The 16,844-nt window shown below is 48.8% G+C and overlaps 1 protein-coding gene across 1 annotated transcript; it reads left to right on the top strand.

Moving 5' to 3' along the window:
- The first annotated feature begins 220 nt into the window (after positions 1-220).
- On the top strand, positions 221-16,837 carry WDR62 (WD repeat domain 62). Its single transcript, XM_058196202.1, has 24 exons — positions 221-454; positions 957-1,048; positions 2,013-2,075; positions 2,784-2,841; positions 4,049-4,219; positions 4,830-4,964; positions 5,524-5,706; positions 5,792-5,952; positions 6,479-6,653; positions 7,537-7,677; positions 7,820-7,995; positions 8,901-8,992; positions 9,710-9,835; positions 10,153-10,220; positions 10,878-10,999; positions 11,248-11,323; positions 11,609-11,720; positions 12,162-12,225; positions 12,452-12,574; positions 12,662-12,789; positions 13,725-13,777; positions 14,352-14,540; positions 15,454-15,596; positions 16,569-16,837. Exons 1-24 carry the CDS (start codon positions 326-328, stop codon positions 16,780-16,782), a joined length of 2,994 nt encoding a protein of 997 aa, XP_058052185.1. The 5' UTR covers positions 221-325; the 3' UTR covers positions 16,783-16,837.
- The last annotated feature ends 7 nt before the right edge of the window (positions 16,838-16,844 follow it).

Here is a 16,844-nt window from a genome sequence, read left to right as displayed (position 1 = left end):
CTTGAATAAAGATGAAAAAGAAAAAAAAAAGAAAAAAATATTCGAGATTTTGGCAGGTCCGGCCAGATTCGAACCCGTGGACCTACGTAGAAGGGCGGCGGCTGGGACGGCGCCACCTGATTGGTCCAAAGGAAAGCGGCGGCGCGCGCCCGGCGTGGAAAGCTTCTACTTTGGAGGCAGGCCGTTGATCTCAAAGCCTGCCTCCCATTGGCCACTTCCGGGCGTGATTGACGCGGCGCCAGCCAAAGGCGGCGCAGCATCGTTTCCGCGCGCTGTTTGGGACGGTTACGGGGCGCCGAGCCGCGGTGGCGGCTGAGGAGTGAAGATGGCCGGCGGCGGCGGAGGAGGAGCAGGAGGCGGCTGTTTCTACCCGCGAACGACGAACCCAAACCTCGAGTCCCCACCTCTCCTCAGCCTGAGGCGAAGGTCGAAACAGCAAGGGCCGGAGGAAGCGGTGAGGGGCGGGGCCAAACCAAGGAAGGGTGGAGCCGCCGCGGTGGGCGGATTCAGAATGCCGGCGGGAAAGGGGAGGAGCCCGGGGCGGGGTGACGTTGTGGGCGGAGCTAGAGAGGGCGTGATCCAGAAAATGATATATATCTATATATTATACACATATTATATAATACTGTATGTATCCATATATATATATATATAATTTTAGCCATTGTCTATCCACTGCAGGGCGAAGGGCTCTTCTGCATGTTTCCAACTTATATAGTCCTGAGCTTTCTTTTGCCAATTGTATATACGCACACAAACACATACATATACGTTAATTCATACATACATACATGCCTCTTCTATTCTGTACATAACATACATACATACATACATACATTCATTTATCACAAAAGGGGCTCACACTGAAAATTTAGTCAGGTTTCTCTTTGATGGTTCATTTTGCCCTGGGGAAAAGAAGGCTTGGTAGGAGCCTCAATGCCTTGTCTGTTTTCCAGGTGACCCTTGAGCGAGTCTTGGGAATAACTGCTCAGACCAGCAATGGCTTAACTTGTGACCCAAACTCAGGACAGGTTGCGTATCCAACAGGGTAAGTCCTTTGCTACTGTGGGTTGGAACTCTCAGATGCACCATAGAAATTACTACACAAATAAATATTATACAAAGTAAGCTTAAAGGCAGATGGGGTGGAGGATGGGCACTGTGTACCTGTTTTCAAATTTCAGGGGTAGGAAATGCCTTTGTATCCTAGCCCTTCAGCCAAGGTTTATACCAAAGGCAGTGAAATTTTTCTGAGAGTCGGGGTGACATTGTGGTTGAATGCTGGAATGGCACGGGGGAGATGTAGCTTTTAATTTAAGCTAATTTGTTAGATTTGTTTATGGCTGCCTACTCCAAAAAAACTTTGGACAGGTTACAAAATCCTTTTCATTACCCAACCTAGATAACATCCTCGGTGCTATTTGGTCCCTCTTTCATGGCCAGAAGAAAGAAGTTATCTGCCATTAACCTTAATATTTTTCCATAGTTTATCCCCACGAGAACACACTTGGTAATCCCACAGGCTCATAAATTGTCTGTCGTTTTCTCTTGCAGCTCTGAAAGACGTTTGAAAGCAGTTATATTACTGTATATTAGTGGTGGCAACCCTTTGAGAGCTGTATACAATGACATTTCATTTTAATTTATGCCGATTAGCGTACATTTAAAGTGACAATAAAGTTATTCTAAGTCTAAGTTCCTCCCATTTTTAATGAAATGCCAATTTTCTTTAGGGCCCAAGAAGGGAATGTGTTTAATTTTCATTATGTTTTCCGTTAAAGGGGCCCGTATCACAAACCACACTTGCGTGTTCAGAAAAAAATAATTTAGCTGCAGTTTCACCAAATTCAGTTCTGATATACAATTTAAAAGAGTTTCCAGGTTTTTCTTGTTCAAGGCCAGAGGACTGTGAATCTGATGAGCTTTCGCCTATGAAGGGTTCTCAAATTTTTCCTCCCCTTTTGAATCCTGGGAAAGTTTCTCCCATGTCGGCATTTTCATCTTTTCCTCAGATGTGTGGTGGTGATTTTCAGTCCTCAGAAGAACAAGCAAAAGCACATCTTTAATACGGCCAGGTAAGCCACAATTTTGATTTTGATCCTTCTTGAAGCTTTGAGAGTTTTGCAGGGAGGGGCCCTGACAGTGACATGGACCACGAGGTTCAATTGCTCCACAATCAGTCAGTTAACTGGGGACAAGAGGTGCAGGAAGCTTTTTTTATAATTTCCTTACAAATGGTGTAAGAAATTGTCAGTGGTAGAAAAAAGTGTTGCATTCATTGGATAAAAAGGTCTGGGAGAGCAGGATAGCAAACATGCTTTGATGCCAGCCAGCCAATACAGGTAGTCCTCAACTTACAGCAATTACAACTTTCAACAGTTCGTTGAGTGACCGCTTGAGGTCACAACAGCGCTGAAAAAAGGGACTTCTGACTGGTCTTATGACATCTCCATGGTCACATGATCAGAATTCAGGCACTTGGCAACTGGCATGGACTTACGACAGTTGCAGCGCCCCACGGGGTCATGTGATCCCCATTTGTGATCTTTCGACAAGCAAAGTCAATGGAGAAAACGATTCACTTAATGACTTTGTGATTCGCTTAACAACTGTGGTAAGAAAGTTCCTAAAATGGGGCAAAACTCATAACTGTCTTCCTTAGCAATGAAAATTTTGGGCTCCTTTGAGGTTGTAAGCCGAGGACTACCCTTAGTGGATGTATTCTACTAGCATTCATTTCTATGAAGACAGAAAGTAATGAAGGTTTTTTCTCTCTTCTTAAGGAAAACCGTGAGCGCTTTGTCTTTCTCTCCTGATGGGAAATACATGGCCACCGGAGAGGTGAGTAACTCTTTTAATACAGAAGACAATTAAAAAGTTAAAAAGCAACACCAAGTAAAAATAATCAGAAAAATAGGTTTAAAAAAAGGGGGGGGTGTTGCGAAGAACCGCTCTATTTATCAACTCTTCACCCTGTTAACAGTCATCAGTTGAGTTTGCTGTTCTTCTTCCGCGGGAGCCCTGCACCGTAAGGCCCTTCTTATAAATCGCAGGACTACCTCTGGTGGGAATGGCATGCCTAAGAGGCGCTCATGATGAAACGGGAAGGGCTTGCTTAAGGAGGAGTGCGGATTGAATACAAAAGCGAATGGCCGTTAGGAAAGAAGTGCAATGAGGTTGGCCAGTGAAGAGAATGAGTGAGAATCAAACTCGTGGAAACCATTGCACGAGGAAAGAGGGGACGGGCCAAGAGAAGCTCAAGAGCAAAAGGCTAAACAAGAAGCACGCATTGGAAGTGATAGGACCAAAGATAGAGAGGGACAGAGAAGCATGGATTGAAGCTGGTCTGAACTGCATTTGATACGTTTCCTTTGTGTTTCTTCTCTCAAGGTTCAGTTTTTCTCGCTTCCTTCTTTCTGAATAGTGTGAAAACAGGACTTTGTGCTAGTCTTTAAGGCAGCTCCTTAATTGAGTTGACTGGGGATTACATGAAGGCCTGTTCTAATCGTTCACTTACTGGTATCCTGCCTTTATTATTCTTTCAAAAAACTCAAGGTGGCGAACATACCTAATATGCCTTCCTCCTTCTATTTGCCCCACAACAATAACCCTGCGAGGTGAGTGGGGCAGAAAGAGAGGGACTGGCTTAAAGTCAACTAGCCAACTTTCCTGGCTAAGGCAGGACTAGAACTCACTGTCTCCTGGCGATTGGCCCAAAGTCACCCAGCTGTCTTTTATGCCTAAGGCAGGACTAGAATTCATCATCTCCCACTTACTAGCCTGGTGCCTTAAGCGCTAGACCAGAGGTCTTCAAACTTGGCAGCTTTAAGACTTGTGGAGTTCAACTCCCAGAGCCTAGCCGGCTGGAGAATTCTAGGAGTTGAACTTATTGCCTTATACACTGTAAGCCGCCCTGAGTCTTCGGAGAAGGGCGGGATATAAATGCAAATAAAATAAATAAATAAAACTCCGCAAGTCTTAAAGCTGCCAAGTTTGAAGACCTCTGCAGTAGACTAAACTGGCTCTCTTCTGGTTTTCTGCCGGATAGAACGGGCATCAGCCAGCCGTCCGAGTCTGGGATGTAGAGGAGAAGACCCAAGTATCTGAACTTCATGGCCACAAGCACGGCGTGGCCTGCGTGGACTTCTCTCCCAGTATGAAATACCTCGTGTCAGTCGGGTATCCTCATGACATGAAAGTGAACGTGTGGGATTGGAAGGTAAGAAACCCTCCATGGGGAGGAATCCGCATTCACAAGTGTCTTCCGTGAGAGACCAGGTACCAATTCTGCAGCGGAAGAATCCAGATAGAACGGATAGAACAGGAGAACTTCCACGCCGTTCTCCCATCCTGACGATCCTGGTACGACAGGTCAGGTTTTGGTTTCGCGACGTTATGGCTTGGTCCTTCGATCATGGTTAAAAATGCTGCAGCTAGCATTACGTGGCCATCCACACCCAGATTTACAGACTCTGTTTTCAGGATACAGGTACTCTTTGACTTGTGACCACAATTGAGCCCAAAGTTTCTGCTGCTAAGCGAGGCCTTTGTTAAGTGAGTTTTGCCCCATTTTATGAACTTTCTCTCCAGAGTTGTTAAGTGAATCATTGCTGTTCTGAAGTGAGTCACACAGTCGTTAAGTGAACCTTGACTTTGCTTGCCAGAAGGTCGCAAAAGGGGATCAGGTGAAGCCCTGGGTCATAAGTCACTTTTCCCCCAGTGCCCTTGTAACTTTGAAGGATCACTAAGTGAACGGTTGTAAGTCGAGAGTCTATTTCTCTCCTGTGCACCTCTAAGCGCAATTGCTGGGTGATGTTTCTTCCCCACAGAGTGATACCCTCATTGCATCCAACAAAGCCTCCTGCAAAATTATGGCCATCTCCTTCTCAGAGGACAGCTATTTTGTGACAGTCGGGCACCGCCACGTCAAGTTCTGGTTTTTGGATGGCTCCAGAGAGGTTAAGGTAAGGCTGCACCTTCTACCAGGTGTCGTGTCCAACCTTGGCGACCTTAAGACCCGTGAACTTCAACTCCCAGAGTTCCTGAGCCAACCACCAGGGCATTCTGGGAGATGAAGTCTAACTCCCAGAAATTCTTTGGAGTTGGAATCCAGGGGTCATAAAGAAGCCATAGTTGCCCCCCCCTCCCCCTCCCCCCCCGATACGGGTAGTCCTCGACTTACAACCACATTGTTAAGTGAGTTTTACCCCATTTTTCGACCTTCCTTGCCACACTCGTTAAGGGAATCACTGCAGTTCTTCAATTAGTAACCTGGTTGTTAAGTGAATCCGGTTTCCCCGTTGTCTTTGCTTGTGAGAACGTCATAAAAGGGGATCACGTCTCCTTGGGACACAGCAACGGTCGTAAACATGACCCGGTTGTCAAGTGTTTGAATTTTGATCACGTGACCATGGGGAGGCTGCAGTGGCCCTAAGTCCCTTTTTTGCCAGCACCATGGTACGTTTGAACGGTCGTAAGTCGAGGACTACCTACCTAGACCGTGATGATCCCTGCCTTTTACAGATCAAGGAGACGGTTCCACTGGTGGGTCGCTCCGGACTCCTCGGGGAGCTCCACAACAACACCTTCTGCGACGTGGCGTGTGGCCAGGGCAAAATGGCCGGCAGCACCTTCTGCATTTCGCACTCGGGGCTCCTTTGCCTCTTCAACGAGAAGCGCGTCCTGGAGAAATGGATCGATCTGAAGGCAAGTGGGCCATTTCGGCTTCTACGCGACGGACGTTTGCTCCTTTGGGATCGCCCTCAAGGCATATTTGTCTCCTTCCCTCCAGGTGACGCTGGCCAATTGCATTTGTGTCAGCGAAGAATTTATTTTCTGCGGCTGTGCCAATGGAACCGTGCGCCTCTTCCAAGCACACAACTTGCACTACCTCTCGGATTTGCCCAAGCCGCACCACCTGGGCACCGATGTGGCTACAGAGCCCATCCTGAGGTACGGCGTTGGTCAGTCTGAGCTGGAAAATACAGGGGACCACCCTTTTGTGCTCTCTTCACTGCCCAGAATCACCTGGTCAGGTTTCATGGCTAAGGCAGGACTAGAACTCCCACTCTCCTGGCGATTGGCCCACAGTCACCCAGTCAACCTTCGTGCCTAAGGCAGGACTGGAACTCACCGTCTCCTGATGATTGGCCCACAGTCACGCTACTGGCTTCCGTGCCTAAGGCGGGACTAGAACTCACCCTCTCCCAGTTTCTAACCTGGAGCCTTAAGCACAAGACTATAGTGGCTCCTCCCAAACATTGCTCGTTTCGAGCTCCAAACCCAACATTTGAGTAAGCCTCAGGCATGGACTTCCTGATTCTTTGGGAAGACTCCTCTGTCCACAACAAATGGCCCTTTTTGCCACCCCTCCAACCGCAGCCAGAGCAGCTAATAGGTTTTGTGGAAGTTGCGATCCAGCGCACTGGATCCCCTCGTGCTTCCCACTCCTTCCTCGCCCGTCTTTGGTGTTTTCCAGAAGGCCGGATGCCTCCTTCCCAGACGCGATTGCTGTCGTCTTCGACCCTCGCCGTCACTGGCTCTCCTGCGTGTACAAGGATCACAGCGTCTACGTTTGGGATGTGAAGGACATCGGCCACATCAGGAAAGTGTGGTCTGACCTTTTCCACAGCTCCTTCGTCTGGAACGTGGAGGTAAAGGGGCCTCCTTCGGCCGGGAGAGGAAGGGGAAACGCCAGGAAGCAAGTGACTTCCTGGAAGTCACTTGCTAAGATCCTGGGTGGGCCTCCCTGGAAAGCCTCCTCTGCACCCTGAGCTGGTCTCCCTGGCCTGCGGAGCTCAGCCCCCATTGATTCTGGGACGAGGACGGCCAGGTCAGCAGTGGGGAAAAGAAACTGGTCCAACGTGGGGCTCTCTAAAGCAGGGGTGTCAAACGCGATTCCATTGAGGGCTGCATCAGGGTTGTGTTTGACCTCCTGTGTGTGTGTGTGTGTGTGCGGCCAGCTTGACATCACTCATGTTGGGGGTGCGTGTGGCGGCCTGAAATCTCTCCCAGCAATAACGGGCTCCCGAGCTCCGTTTTCGGCTGCCACGGCCTCCTGCAATCCTCTGCCAGTGAAAACGGAGCTCGGGAGGGCCACGTGTGGCCTCCCGAGCTCCGTTTTCACTGGCAGAGGATTGCAGGAGGCCGTGGCAGCCGAAAACGGAGCTCGGGAGCCCATTTTCACTGTCAGAAACACCGCAAGCCAGTCCTTCACTGTTTCCAGGGTGGCCCCGTGGACCAGATCTAAGTAACCCCTGGCCGAATCTGGCCCCCGGGCCATGAGTAAACACCCCTAGAGTGTCGATCGTCCCACTTGCCCTCTCGTAGCTACATATTTATCCTGCGTTTGAAGATCATCATTGCTGATGTTCCCACCTGTCTTGTGGTTTTTGCAATATCCCTTCTCCACTTTCAGTTCCTTCCAAAGAACTTAACCCCAAAGAATTCACAGTGGGCTCCCTCTCGGGTTCAAACCTGAGTCTGAAGATCATCCGTGTCGATATTCTCACTTGTCTCTTGTGGGCTCCATCTTAGGTGTACCCTGAGTTTGAAGGCCACCAAGGCTGTTTGCCCCCCGGATCCTTTCTAACGTGTTCCTCAGACAGCACTATACGGTTCTGGAACCTGGAAAGCAACAACACGCGTGGGCCTTTCAAGAGGAACGTCTACAGCGACGTAAGTTTCTCGCAAGGCGGTTGTCAGATGGGCTTCCCCTCACCGACGAGGCCGAGCTTATTTCAAGGGCCGAAGAGAATTAAAACCTCCTTTTAACTGGCTCTATTGCGAAGTGGCATCACACACTTTTTCCTCCCTCAAGAACCTGCTGAAGGTTGTGTACGTGGAAAAGGGCACCCAGTATTTGCAAGACTCGACGAATTTGCTGGAGCGAAACGACAACGTTGGCTACCTTGATGTAAAATCCGGCGTCCGAGTGATGCAGATCAGCCCTGATGGTCAGCACTTGGCCTCTGGGGACAGAACCGGGAATCTGAGGTGGGTCTGGGGTCGGCGTTATTCCTTCCCTGGTGGGCGTCTTGCCTGTTGCGGTACCCACTTAGGCTCCCCTTCCACGCTGGGATAAAACTTTAGTCTGACACTCACAGTAGGCCAAGGCATCGACTCATCCATCTGACAAGTACGGCTGGTCCTTGACTGTTTCCCCCAAAATAAGACATCCCCTGATAATAAGCCCAATCGGGCTTTTGAGTGCATGGCAATAAGGCCAAGCACGTATTTCAGGGTTCAAAAAAATATAAGACAGGGTCTTGTTTTTGGGGAAACACAGTACAACAGTTCTTTTAGTGACAGTTTGAGGTTAACTGACAGTTTGAGGTTAACAGTTTGAGGTTAACTGTCACTAAAAGAACTGTTGTACTGTGTTTCCCCAAAAACAAGATGGCGCTGAAAAACGTGACTTATGACCGGTTTTCACACGTATGGCCGTTGAGGTATTCCTTTGGTCACATGATCAGAATTCATATGCTTGCCAACAGACTCACATTTATGACGGTCGCCGTGTCCTAGGGTCACGTGATCCCCTTTTGTGACCTTCTAACGATGGGGCAAGCCAGGTTCACTTAACAACCGTGTTCCTAATTTAACTGCAGTGATTGATTTAACAACTCTGGCAGGAAAAGTCATAAAATGAGAACTGTCTCGCTTTTTGGGCTCAATTGTGGTCATAATTTGAAGACCACCATGAAATCTCACCGGCACACTTAGTGATTTCGCTCCCTCGATGGTGTTGGAGCATCAGTTGTGGCCGGTAGGTTTCCGTATTGCTGACAGGTTTTGTACTTCTGATTCTGCACCCGGTGCTCTTGGAGAAGTCTTTCAAACTTGGATTCCCATAAGTTCACTTTCAAACCGTTAAAAAAAACTGTCTTTTTGTCTTGCAGGATACATGAGCTAAAATTCATGGCAGAAGTGATGAAATTTGAGGCCCACGATTCGGAAGTCCTCTGCTTAGAATATTCCAAGCCAGAAACAGGTTGCTTTTTAAATCTGGAAATTTATGCAGGCTGCAGGCTGAACAGCTAGTAATGCGGCCCCACGAGGTCGTAAACCTTGAACATGATTATGTGATTTATATGCATTAACTATATTATGTACAGGTAGTCCTCAACTTATGACCACAACTGAGCCCAAAATTTCTGTTGAGGCATTTCTTAAGTGAGTTTTGCCCCATTTTGCGACCTTCCTTGCCATGGTCATTAAGTGAATCCACGCAGGTTTTAAATTAGTAACACGATTGTTAAGCGAATCTGGCCTCCCCACCGACTTTGCTTGTCAGAAGGTCGCAAAAGGGGATCACATTCCATCACTGCAACCGTCATAAATATGAGTCGGTTGACGCTGCAACAGTTGTACGTGTGAAAAATGGTCATGTCACTTTTTTCAGTGCCGTTGCGACTTCCAGCGGTCACTAAATGAACTGTTGCAAGTCAAGGCCTGCCTGTATTTTGTATGTGTGGCCCAGGCAAGCTGCAAGATTGGACACCCATGTGTTGTGTTGTATTCTATTGTGTTGTGTATACAGACCCACACACCCATCACACACACACACACACAACCCACAAACACGCACCCTGCTGGCCAAGGTATCCGAACAATCAATTCTATCGTGGCAATTCTTGGGATTTTCGAGAGCAGCTTTGACTCCCTATGAAAGAGATGCAAGTGAAGGTTTTCCCCCCTCTGTCCGTAGGCCTTGCGCTCTTGGCCTCAGCCAGTCGAGATCGGCTGATTCACGTTCTGAACGTGGGAAGCGATTATAAGCTAGAGCAGACATTGGATGACCATTCCTCAGCTATCACAGCGGTCAAATTCACTGGTGAGCCAGCACAAATAACTTCCCCGGAAGCTGCCGCTTAAGACCCCTCGGCCCAGAGCCCTGTGAAATCCTCCTGACCGTCTTTTTCTCAAACTACGTGGGCTTAAGGATCACAGGAACGTGAAGCCCAGCCTTCCTGCAGGATGGAAAAACTGGGCTTTATTTAAGGGATGAAGCATAAATCTGAAAAAAATTATTAAAAGCATAAATCTTAAAAAAAATATATTATAAAAGATAAATTACATGAACATGAGAAGGCTGATCTGTCTGACTTTCTTTCCTCCCATTAATTTCCCCCACCCACCCACCCCCAACAGGAAATAAGGGCATTCAGATGATTAGCTGTGGAGCTGACAAAAGCATCTATTTTCGCAGCGCGCAAAAGGTTCTTAGAATTATTTATCATTATATTATAAAACATGCAATTACGGTTCTTAGCTGGAGGGCTGTTTGGGCAGAATATAAATAAATATAAAGCGTAGAATCGAGTCGGCTGGAGTTGCTGCATATAAATTGAATATATTTAGTTAAACATGAGCTGTTGATTCACAATTTGGTGGCCTATGGGGTTGTGTCGGCTGTTTGCTTTAAGCTGATCTAAGGAGGTGGAAGAAAACTTTCCTGCGCAAATTTACCCAGACAACTGATGGTCAGGCAGGACTTGCGTAGGGTATAGTCTGCATTGACCCCAAATTGCTGTGAGGGGGTCTCTGTGCTCTTCTCCCAGAAATCTGGATGAACAGACTAGGTTGGCCTTTGTATTCCTAAAGCTTCTTGTTCAGAATTCCTGGTAATAATTAGCAGAATATTGCTGGTTTTCTCCGTTTTGTATTAAAATGACCTTTCCCTTCCCTGGAGTCATAGTGTACAGATTCACTCGGCCTATATTCTTGGTGGGCTCATTCTATAAGTCAGTTGCTTTCCAGTTGAGACCCAAGCCGTTTGGAGGGTCCCTGTTTGTGTGGAGGTTGTTACCCATAATCTTAAGATGGCTGGATCCCAATTCCTACCCCAGCTTAGAGGGTCTGCTTCCTCGCTCCAGGTCGGAGGCGGAATTAATTTTATCCGGTCTCACCACGTTGCTGAGAAGACCACTCTGTATGACATGGATGTGGATATAACTCAGAAGTACGTCGCTGTGGCCTGCCAGGACAGGAATGTCAGGTGAGATGCTCTCTGGAATTGCAGCATTTGAGGTCATCTTCAGGATTTGAATTCCCGAGAGGAGAAAATAAGGGAGGCTGGGATTGGAGTCCAGTCTTAGGGGAGGAAGAGACCAGGGGTGCAGTGGAGACAGGAGGCTCCCAAGAGGAATGGCGTCTTCTGAAGGGGCCGGTCCTGCCCATAAGGCCTCGGCCTTGAGCCAACCAGGTTCTTCAGGCTCTGAGGCCAGCTGAATTCTCACCTTCCAGGATCTACAACACGGTCAGCGGGAAGCAGAAGGGCTACTACAAAGGGGCCCACAGTGACGACGGATCCCTGCTCAAGGTGAAGGAGAGGCACAGAAAAATGCCTTTTCCCCAGGGCAAAACTTGGGACTGGTCATGGCTTGCAGTTTTTTTCCCCCAGATGAGAATTTAATGCCTCAAAGAGGCTCAGGAAAGATAAAACAAATTTGGCTAACTGTCCCTTGGCCAGTAATTTTATTTGTACATCATCCAGAGTCCCTCTCTGGATGGATGGATGGATGGATGGATGGATGGATGGATGGATGAGATAGAGCAATTTGCAGAGACGAGACCGCTTAATGTCTGGTTTCTGATCCCTCTGTAGGTCCAGTTTGATCCTTCTGGAACATTCCTGGCCACTAGTTGCTCAGATAAAAGCATTTCCATCATCGACTTCCATTCTGGAGAATGTGTGGCCAAAATGTTTGGGCACTCAGGTTTGTTTCGCAGTCTTCCTATTCTGAATTTCTCTGATTTTCTCTAAAACAATTGCAAGAGGCACATTCCCAAAACGTTCCTGTGTCGAGACAAGGCCACCGTGAAACCGATAGGCCTCTTCACTCTGTGGGGAAGCATTTCACAGTCCCTCCTTCCTCTTCTCACATTTAGAGGGATGTTCTCTCATCATTCCTGGCCCTCATGGAAGCTGAGGAAGATCATCATCTCCTCCTCCTCCTCCTCCTCCTCTCACCATTAAAGTGACTCTGTTATCAAGCCAAAATTTTTGGACAACAGAGACATGTGCTGGCTGGCCCAATGCTTTGCCCATGCTCAGAGGTCCATCCTGGGAGCAGGAGTGACACAGGGGATACCCAGAAGACCTTCGTTTAAATGAATCAAGGGGGACAGCGCAATAATTCACTTCTTCTGCATTGCAGAAGTCATCACGGGGATGAAATTTACCTTCGACTGCAAACATCTGATCACCGTCTCGGGAGACAGGTGGGCAGTCTGGTCTCTCCAAGGTGCACATACAGCTTCAAGACCTGTGAGATTCCCAGCTCCCCCAGAAAGGACGGTGGCAGAATTGAATGCGGCCAGTTCTGAGGGATAACCCCCTCTGGATGAGGCTGCCTGCACTATGGGGCCGCTTCAGATCTAGGCTGGAAAGACCAGCACAGGTGCCCCACACCAGCAGCCTCCCTATTTTTGTGCTCTTCTTCTCCAGTTGCATCTTTGTGTGGCGCCTGAGCCCGGCCATTACCGCTTGCATGAAGCAGCACTTGAGGGAACTGGAACAGATCCAGGAGCAGCAGAAGGTCGGGGACTCTGCGTGGCCTCCCCAGGTCAGGTATGGACCAGCCTTGCCTTTCGAGTCCAGCGTAAGGTGCAGAAGCTCTGCCCCGGCGGTCTAAAGAAGGAGGTATTTCCTTTCCAGGGTGGGAATGTTCGAAAGGGTCTCCCGCCGGGACATGGTTGAGTCAGACCTGGAGGAGGAGGAGGAGGAAGAGGAGGAAGAGGAAGAATTAGCTCTGCAGACGCCAGTTAAAGGCGACCTTGACCCAGGTATGTCTTGGGGCAAGACACACCCGGCGTTTATCTCAGCGACAATTTTCTCTGCTTTTTTCATTTTATATCTGATGAGTTTGATGCTTGTTCCTGTTTTATTATCCTGTGAGCTGCCCAGAGAGATGGGCAGCAAGTGAATTTAATAATAATAATAATAATAGTAACAACCTGTAACACCATCCAACATCCACATATTCCTCTCCCAGGTCCTTGGAAAGGACTCGATAGCAGGGGTGAAATCCAGCAGGTTCTGACGGGTTCCGGAGAACCGGTAGTGGAAATTTTGAGTAGTTTGGAGAACCGGCAAATGCCACCTCTGGCTGGCCCCAGGAGTGGGGTGGGAATGGGGATTTTGCAGTATCCTTCCCCTGCCATGCCCACCAAGCCACGCCCACAGAACCGGTAGGAAAAAAAAATTAGATTTGACCACTGCTTGATAGGTAGACATAAATGCCAAACCCAGCCTGAACATTTGGCTGACTGTGATGATCCATAATCATTTATTATTATTAGAACTTATTAGTCTCCAAAAAACCCACCTTACTCGGAACTGCCCATAGACTCAGACACAAGAGGAACCCTGACAGTCTGTCCTTTTTAGTAGAGATTGGACAATCGCTTGCCTGGAATGGCATGGGGTCTCCTGAGTGAGCAAGGGATGGGGGGTGGACTAGAAGACCTCTGAGGTCCCTCCCAATTCTGTTATTCTGTTATTTCTTTTAATAACTTTCTCTTTTTTGGGGGGGAGGAAATTCAATCCCCTTCTCATTATTATGGAGCACAGCTTCTTAGACACATTGCATAAACTTTCACACTTAATTTTTTGGGTTATTAGATACATAGAGGGGGATTCCCTGTCCAGGCTGTATACCTTCACTGTGCATCCGTCTGTCCTAATGTGGTTTTTCTCTTCTTTTCATGCTGCTTCCCAGCTCCTGTTTATGTCCTGTCCAATGGCAAACTGCCCATGTGGGCAAAGAGACTGGTAGGTCGCAGGCGATTGTTGAGTTTGCACCGTAGAGCGCAGAGAGACCTAGATTTTTGGAGACGGAAGAGAGCACAGCTACTAATATAGGTAGTCCTTGACTTATGTCCACAGTTGGGACCAGAATTTCCATTGCTAAGCAAAACGGTCAGTAACTGAATCGTACCTGGTTTTACAACCTTTATGCCATGGTTGCTAAGCGACCCAAATTTTGATCTTGTGACCCAAATTTGGATCTCGTGACCATTGGGCATGCTGTGTCGCTTATAACTGAAAATCTTCACTTTTTCCAGCACTATTGTAACTTCAGAGGGTCACTAAACGGAACGGTTGTAAGTCAAGGACTCCCTGTAATAACGAGCGATGTGCTGCTTGGCTCCGCTGGGCCCATCCCATGCCGGCCATTCTTTCATGGCTTCAGCTGGCCTTCCCCACCTGGCCCTTCAGGTGTTGGGACTGGCGGGCACGGAGGTTTTTGCTGGGGGTTTTCCAGCTGGCGGGGGCAAGGTGGGCAGGGCCAGCCAGGTCTCCTGACTCCCCCTTCTCCGGGCATCTCCCTCTGTTTCCTTCCCAGCTGGGCGAAGCCGACCATTCGGAGAGCAGCGCCTTTCCCTCCAGGGTGAGCTACCAGCCCCAGGGCCGCTGGGCTGAGCGAGCCGACAAGGAGCCCATCAAAACCATCCTGGAGGCCGACTTGAGCTACTTCACCCCCATTCAGAACTGCAGCGTGGCTGAGGCGGACATGGACCGGCTGGGTTTGGAGGTGCTTCTTGGCGGGGGAGGATGTGTGTGTGTGTGATCTGCTTGGCTGAGTGACCCCCATCCCCCCTAGTCTGAGGAAGCAGGCGATCCGTCTTATTCAGAATAGAGCTGGAAGGGACCTTGGAGGTCTTCTAGTCCAGCCCCTTACTCAAGCAGGAGACCCTGTACCATTTCAGACTGGTGGTTGTCCAGTCTCTTCTTAAAAACCTCCAGGCATGGAGCGCTCACGATGTCTGGTGGCAAGCACTATTAGGAAATTTCTCCTTCATTCTAGATTGATTCTGTCCTTGATGAGTTTCCACCCGTTGCTTCTTGTCCTGCCTTCGGGTGCTTTGGAGCAGGGGTCACCAACCTTGGTCCCTTGAAGACTTGTGGACTTCAACTCCCAGAGTCCCTCAGCCAGCTCCAACCTTGGTCCCTTTAAGACTTGGAGTTGAAGTCCACAAGTCTTAAAGGGACCAAGGTTGGAGACCCCTGCTTTGGAGAATAGCTTGACCCCTTCCTCTTCTTTGGGGCAGCCCCTTAAATACTGGAATGTGGTTCAGAACACGGAAGGCACATTTGTTTTTCACACACATTAAAAAAACCCACAATTTTATTCTATAAAATTCAACTCCTATTTAGCCCTTTGAATGATTAGACAATCATTTGACTGGGATGGTTTAAAGTCTCCTGCCTTCGGGGGGGGGGGGGCTGGACTAGAAGACCTTGGGGGATGCTGCGACGGTCGTAAATGTGAATAATGGTCCTAAGTCCCTTTTTTCAGTGCCGCCGCAACTTTGGTCACTAAACGGACTGCTGTTCAGTTGAGGGCTCCCTGTATTTATCCCCGTGCCCTCTTAATCACGAAGGCCTAGTCCTGAGAAGGAGTTAACTGAAGGAAAGGGAGAGAATGTTTTCGCTTTGCCCCGCAGGCTGAGAATTCTCCCAGCAACATCACCAAAGACTTCAAGCAACCAAATCTGTCTTCTGACGAGGACACCGCTCAGGAGCTGGAGGGCAGCGGGACCACCCTCTACATCTCCCAAGCAGAAAGCAGCTCTTCCTTCGGGGACAGGTTGGTTTTCTGCAGACTCTCTAAGCAGACGTCCTTGGAAAGAAATCCCAAGGCGGCCCGCTCAGCTGCACAAGAGCCTTGGTCCCTTTGGCCCAGGGGTCTCCAACAGGGGTGAAATCTGAACTGCTTTGCTACCGGTTCACTGGCCACACATGCATAGTGTGCACAAAACACACACACACATGCATGCACAGGACATGCCAAACACGTGGAATAAGGAGGCTTCGGAAGGTAAATATAACAGCGGGGCGGGGGAATAGCTGTGCTACGCGATTTAGATTCACTAGAAAGCAGGATTTCCTGCTTTCTAGCTATTTTAAATCGTGCGGCACAGCTGATCGTTGGAAATGCCAGTTCGGCGGAACCGGTAGTTTTATCACTACCAGTTTGCCTGAACCGGTGCAAACCGGTAGGATTTCACCACTGGTCTCCAACCTTGGCAACAGAGGTGGGTTTCAGCAGGTTCTGACCACTTCTGGAGAACCGGTAGCGGAAATTTTGAGTAGTTCGGAGAACCGGTAGTAAAAATTCTGACTGGACCCGCCCCCATCTATTCTCTGCCTCCCGAGTCCCAGCTGATCGGGAAGAAATGCGGATTTTGCAGTATCCTTCCCCTGGAGTGAGGAAGGAATGGAGATTTTGCAGTATCCTTCCCCTGCCATGCCCACCAAACCACGCCCACCAAGCCATGCCACGCCCACAGAACCAATAGTAAAAAAATTTGAAACCCACCACTTCTTGGCAAGTTTAAGCCTGGAGGACTTCAACTCCCAGAGCAAGCTGGCTGGGGAATTCTGGGAATTCTGGGAGTTGTATTCTGGAGCTTGGGAGGTCCACAGGCTCCGGGGCAGAGGGTCTACATTGTCCTCATCTGTTCAGTCTCACCTCTCAGGTTCTGCAGGACACCTGGATGGGTCGATCCACTGTTGAGAAGCACCAGAAATACATTCCTTTTTTTCTTCTTCTTTAAAGATCACTCCATCAGCCTCTGTTTGAGGAGGAAGCTTCGAGCCCCAAAGACAAGGTGACTGAGATAAACTGCTCTGGGGCTCCCTTGGATGCTGATCTACCTGTTTCTGGGCACCAGCATGAAGGTAAGAACCCTGGAGGGACCTCATGGATTCTTCTCCAGCTTGTATTGCATCGACCGGGTTCTTTTCGTGGCACGGCCGGCCGCTGGTGCTAGAACTCCTGTAATGTCCAACCCAGCTCCAAAGAGCAATCTGGTGCCTTCTAGGTGTGAATTTC

The sequence above is a fragment of the Ahaetulla prasina genome, chromosome 10 (assembly GCF_028640845.1).
Source record: "Ahaetulla prasina isolate Xishuangbanna chromosome 10, ASM2864084v1, whole genome shotgun sequence".
Classification (NCBI taxonomy): Eukaryota; Metazoa; Chordata; class Lepidosauria; order Squamata; family Colubridae; genus Ahaetulla; species Ahaetulla prasina.
This window is presented reverse-complemented; position numbering and strand designations above follow the sequence as displayed.